Source organism: Diadema setosum, chromosome 1 (assembly GCF_964275005.1).
Source record: "Diadema setosum chromosome 1, eeDiaSeto1, whole genome shotgun sequence".
In the NCBI taxonomy this organism is placed as follows: Eukaryota; Metazoa; Echinodermata; class Echinoidea; order Diadematoida; family Diadematidae; genus Diadema; species Diadema setosum.
Window position 1 is genome coordinate 1550024 of NC_092685.1, and position 6687 is coordinate 1556710.

The 6687-nt window shown below is 36.4% G+C and overlaps 1 protein-coding gene across 1 annotated transcript in view; it reads left to right on the plus strand.

The window, feature by feature from the left end:
• LOC140232693 (uncharacterized) overlaps positions 1-777 on the plus strand; it is an 80125-nt gene extending 79348 nt beyond the window's left edge. Inside the window, exon 36 of the mRNA XM_072312814.1 lies at positions 290-777. Coding sequence (XP_072168915.1) covers positions 290-712 — 423 coding nt within the window. The 3' untranslated portion in view covers positions 713-777. The remainder of the gene's footprint in view (positions 1-289) is intronic.
• The last annotated feature ends 5910 nt before the right edge of the window (positions 778-6687 follow it).

Below are 6687 nucleotides of genomic sequence, written 5' to 3' on the forward strand. Positions count from 1 at the left end.
GACATTCAGCAAAATTATCTTATTCTTTTTGTTTCATTAAGCCATGAATATTTAAATTTCTCAATTTTGAAGAAATGATGACAGCTAATTTGACATTTGGTGGCTGCTTATGAAATATTTTTACTTTTTTCCATCAAGTTTTGGTTTTGGAAGGATACATTTATATGTTTGCTATGACAGGAGATGGCGCAAGTTTTACCATGATTATAAAAAAGTACTGTCATTTACATATCTTTATTAGCAGTCTGGAAAAAAGATGAATGGCTGTCTTTAATTTGTTTGCACAAAGATTGAAAAGACTGGCAACCACCTGGAAGACCTCCGCTTCTTCCAATCTGCATTCTCCACCATCGATAAGACTTACACAGCAAGGGTGCATCCTCTGACCCAAAGTATCAGTGAATCCCACTCTCCAGAAAACACTCTGTCTGACGTCAGCGAGGGCGCCCTTCAGGGTCATGGGTCACAGACTTCCCGCAGCATGCCATCACTGTCCGACCTGCTGTCTAGCCAGGGTGGAGCCACTTCACGAGGGAGGAGACCGGACCGGGCAGGGTCACTGGATGCCTCGTCCCCCCACGCCCTGGCCTTACTCCAACATTACTCAGACATGTTGGTTTCCATGGTGAGGACTAAGATGGAGGATGGGGATGACCTCCTCTTGACTGGGCGGAGCAGAGCCTCATCAGCAGACCTAGAGCCTGAGGTTTAAGGAGTCTTCCAGAGGGGATTCCTTGTCCCCATCTGGAATGAAAGGAACTCCAAGAGACTGCTCACCTTTTCATCACTGCCAAACTTTTGTAGTTAGGAAAAGTATCAACAAGACTACATTTGATTTTGTTGTGGATGCAAATCCATCCTCATGCTGGCAGTAATTTTTTTTTTTTTTAATAGATTTGACTGTTTGAAAAGTGAGCTGATGTGCAAAGAGAAATGAGTATCTCCTTTGTAGTATCCAGATAGACTTGAACCCACCTTGAATAATCATTCCATCTGCCTAGACATTAGTCTTCATCCCAGTTTAGGATGATAGAGTATATACACATGATAATGGATGAGGCAGCATCTCATAGGTTTTGTTGCTGTAAGCCAAGACATGAGTGAAAACCCCACTTCAGTTTACTACTACAGAGTAGATAGCAAGCTATACTAGTGACCTTCAGACCAGTAACCTACCACAAGCTGTTATTGTAGTCTCATTAAAACTAAGGGTCGGATTGAAAAACACAGTGTTATCTTTCATCACAAACAATATGATAGTGGTATAATACTGGGAAAAGAGTGATTACTAATATACGGTAAGAAAGCATATTGCAATTTGTTCATAGCTCCAAAAATGCAAAAAAGACGGTATCGATTTTCGCAGGTCAAAATATGCCAGTGTTTCATGTGTGTGTGTGTCTGTATAAGTATGTTACATGATGTATCAGGCTGTAGATATAAAGAAATTGTGAAATTAGAAGTTGATGTAACAACGTAAATTGTAAATTATTATTATTGAAATTATATCGTCGGTTGAGAATGATAAGGGCGTTAAGTTGTCACTAAACCCATAGTGTTCAAGACAACTTAACGCCCTTCTCATTCTCAACAGACGATATTTCAATTCAATGCAGCCATGATGCAGGGTCAGTATGGGTGGATATTTGTAAAAAGTCAGCAAAAAAGGCAGCAAAAACTGTTATGTAACTCTTGTCACAAATGATATACATGTAAGTACTTGTGTCTAGAAAATTGTTGGGGGCATTAAAAGCAAAAATTAGTGATCATGTGTATATAGCATTAAAAAAGTAGAGCTTTGGAGTTTTGGGTGTGAGCATTTTTTTTATTCATCAGTCATATTAGGTTCATGTGAACTTATTGCTAATACATACAGTGTAACATCCCTTGTATCCATAGAATAGCTTCAGTGAAGCCAGTTTTGGTGAAATTATTCTAGGTGCATCAAAGTATTGCATACAAACAACAGCTGTGACAGAGGTGCATATTTTCACATTCATGTATGTTATTACATGTATTCTAAGGGAACAATCGTTCAATGAGTAAGAGGTCACTGAAATTTGCACACCATGCCTGGAATGGTCCTCAAACCAACACCAGTCATGCTTCGGCTGTGATATACTCCTAAAGCAGTATGAGGTTTATATGTGATGCAAAGATGGCAAGTCGGTTCAGTGACTGTGAATACCACACATAATGTTTATGAGATCCTAAGATTATTTAGAAAGGACTATGAAAGACGAATTGGGCAGGAGCTCCATTATTACACAGAATCTGAAGTCACAATTAGTATTGTCTTTTATACACATGTTTGCAGACCTACAATTGGTATATGTGTGTGTATGTGTAGCTGCATATACTGTTTGTGTGTGCCTGTTGAGTTAGTGATGTCCACCGTATCATCACTGGACATCACTATAGATAGCAGGTGACAAAGTACCAAGCTTGCATAGTTTGTCTATCACAGCAATTTATGTCTTGTCTACATTCCAGATCAAGTGCACCCTCTCTTGTACAAAAGCTGCCAAGCAGACTTCTTTTTGCTAGTACTATTCACAAAATATCTTACTGTACATACAATCACTGATATATTTTCTGAGAAAAGTAAAAAGCAGTATTATTTTGTGCGTTCTCACCATCTTACTTGATATCTCGCTGAGAAGAGAGAAAATAAAGAGATGGAGAGATGTGATATATGTATATTTAGCTTGAGATGATTAACCTGCCAAACCCAGGTGATGTATTTCATTGATTGTGATAAGCAGTGATTCTATGGAAATTGTAAATATTTAGATATATATTTGAAAAGTCAGATCAGATCCTTTATTTTGTTGCTATTGTGCCGTGATCTGTGTCATCTGTCTATGCTGCTGGTGTGGTGAATGCATGGGTTTACAATGTACGTCTTGGAGAGATATTTCAGACCTGAATTTTCATATACAAGGGCATGGTTGCAGATAAGCTTGTGTAAAGATGCTGTTTACTCTTACCAGCCTTCAACAGATGGGAGCTAAGTGTTAGGAGCTAAAATCATAGTATTGCTTTTGGAATTATTTGTTAAATGCAAATAACTTTGTGATAGAGGAATATGATGCGTACCAAAGTGTACAGGCATGGTATAGTGTTGTCCACACGCCAGATAGTCATATTCCACTGTTTTTTCCTCTGATTGAAAATTTATTATATGCTACATCCCTCTCTTACAGAAAAAGTAAGCAGTGTTAAACAAAAAGAAAAAAATGACTAACTTCTACTCATTTATTATATGTACAGAATAAAAGTAGGGTTTATTTTCTGTCAGATATGATACATTTCTTGGAATTGCATTTCATGCTGGAAATATCATAATGCACCAGAGCAAAGAGTGTGCGAGCACACAAAATCTTAAGAGGAGTCTGATATCATAGTATATATATTGTTTCTAGTTGTTTTCAGAACCATGTATTTGTGCATATATTGTATTTGTGTGAAGGAGGTAAGCTACAAGCTCCTAGATATATGTAACTGCTTCTCAGCAAGTTCACTGTGTGGCTGAAAATAAACCAAGTTTGTGTAAATGGTGAAGTGGTCTAAAAACACTCCTTGTGAGGTTGTCCTGTCATATTCATTAAGCATTATTAAATCATTTTTTACTCAACATAGATTACTCTCCTTTCAATCATGTTTCACTGTTTGTTGATATTCAATGATGTTTTGTTTTTTTCATGGTATTGCTCATGTTCAAAAATTGGCACAGTATTGCGCAATATTCATGTATTCTAAGTATGTGCTTCCACATTTTTGCATTCATTTGCGTTGTTTGCAAAAGACACACCTGAGCCAAATACCCTAACGTGCTGTCCAGAAATGGTAGAATAGAAATCAATGAAATGCCCATTAATACATGTAGTTTATACATGAATGAGGGAATTCTCTGAAATATGGCCTAGCTAGTATCCATTTGGCAATGTAAACCTACACTTAATCCACAGCTTCCAATGTTCTTGAAATATCACAGGCTTTAGCACCTTGCTTGTTCTGTTTTATGGTTAATAGCTAAGGTTAACAATTTTAATAATCACAGCTGACTATTTGGATAGTACAGTACAAGAATTTTGTTTTCGTGGTGTAAGTAAAGTACACAGAGACACTGACCTGGGGAGTGTAAATGATCCCACAATTTTGTCATTATTAGTGTACATGTACCCCTTTTATTTTTAACTCAGGCATTAGGAATGCGCATGCTTACACTTTACTCTTATCACAGAACAATTCTTCATAGTAGAGACAGCAAATATGCACTCAAATTGAAGCCACAGATACAGTTTCTGAAAGATATATAAAGGAAAACAAGAAATTTGGCATATAACAATTCAATGAAAATGTGACCTACCCAATGGTTGGTGTTTGATACTAAAATACATGTATATGATTTTTTTTTTTATTCTTTTCAGAACAATTATGTATTGTGCTTCCCCTCACTTTTCTTCCAAGAATTTGTAAATGAAGAGGTTGTTATGAGTCCAAATGGAATTGATATTCAGAGTTTTTATGCATGTGTCATAATTACTGCAAGGCAATTTAGATGTAATTCCCTGTGGTGGAGTATAATGGAAGGTTGTGTAAAACTGGTCTGCTGGAGATAACAATCACCAGCTTCATCCGACAGTTGTTATAAACATTGATTAATTATCATAATGACTGAAGATTTAGCAAATTTGCATTTAAAGATTGTTGAACTATTGAAATGCTTTAGTATTTGAGCTACAGTTATGATATTTCAAAACTTGTTAAACCTCTTTCCTGATCATCAACGTATTGAGCTCTCAGTTTCTGTGAAGTTATCTTTACTTCACAGTGTTTTATGCATTGCATCATTAAATTCCTTGCTCTGTTTATTCGTGATACCTGAATCAAACTGGAAGCAAATATTGACACATAAACACTTAATATCTCGTTTTTGCAAAATCCACAGAGCCTTGTTATCAAGACTGTGTGTGTCCATCTTTTAAGGGATTTAGCTATTACCCACTGATTAACATGAGACCTTGCTGCCAACTTTATTGTGATTCACAAAATGTTTGATTTTTACTTTTGCTGTTTCTATGCGTCACCTTTTCTAGCAATATGAGAATGCAAATAGCCCATTGATCATATTATGCAGGTAATCTGCTAGCCACCAGCTAACTGGGGTAGTGATGCTGTAACACAAAGTTATCTGCACCCAAGCATTCAATTTTTGTCAGTCAAAATTGAGTGAATTTAGGCTGCGAGGATATTGTGATGTAAGGCAGTCTATGATGCTTCTTTCATGATGTTAAAATTGTTTCGTTGTCAGCAATGTTTGTTTTCTGATTTGTTTTGTATAAGCTAAAAGTATGTAAATAAAGCTTCCATTCCATGCAATAATGAGTATGCATTTTGTTCTTGTATCTGGTTGTGAATACATAATGCACAGCAATGACACTCAAAAAATGAACTCACATTAAAAAAGAATTCCAGTCCAGTACAACAGTGAAAACTTGATCAGAATAAAAGAAAAGAATAGAACAGACAAGGAAGTTAAGGAATTGTGAAGTTTTGCTAATTTCTGATGTCATCACCTCACAATTTTCCTTTAATCATGCAAAAAAACAAAAAAAAAATGACTAGAATTCAATGTTTCTGTTTTTAAAGGGTTTAACATGATGTTATTCCTGGTTGAATAACTATAGAATAATGATCAGTTAGGTATATCAGGATTTGAGACTGGGGTGTAGCAGTGTTTCAATGAAAAAATGAAAATTTCACATTTTTATGTACAAAGATGTGAGGGGATGACATCATCACTTTGGCATTTGTTAGCTCACCTGAGCCAAAGGCTCAAGTGAGCTATTGGATCGCCCTTCGTCCGGCGTCCGTCACGCGTAAACTTTTTACATTTTCATCTTCTTCTTGAAAACCCCAAGACCGATTTTCATCAAACTTGGCAGGTAGCATCCTTAGGGGGGGTTAGGAACTCAATTAGCTAACATGGGCATCATGCCCCACCCAGGGGACCCCCAGGGGGGCCCAAACCCCCCAAAATTAAGGAATCTGTAAAAATCTTCTTCTCTAGAACCAGAAGTGATAGAGCTAAGTTAATACTATGTGTTAGTACAGTGATGACTGTAGTTTCAAGTTTGTTAATGGCAGAATCAGGGGTGCCCCCCATGGGGCCTGACGATAACATTCGAAGTCCAACACGTGGAAAATTCCAAGATGTATATATATATATATATATATATATATATAAAAGATGAAAAAGTAGAGTGGTAATGCATTTTGACAGTCCAACAGTGCTATTTATTCAGGCCAAATTTTCGACGATACATTTGTTTTCCTCAGGGTCGACAATGACAATTCATGAATTCAATGAATTGTCATTGTCGACCCTGAGGAAGACGAATGTATCGTCGAAAATTTGGTCTGAACAAATAGCACTGTTGGACTGTCAAAATGCATTACCACTCTACTTTTCATCTTTTCTACACTGGTACCAACACGCGGACTACAAGTATCATTATATATATATATATATATATATATATATATATATATATATATATGTTTTTCTTGGGTATATGTGAATATCTTGTATATGTGCCTATTTGAACATTCAAATAGAATGATTCATAGGCACTCCTCGTCAGGAGATATTCTGTTTCGTATATTCATTTTGTTTATGCA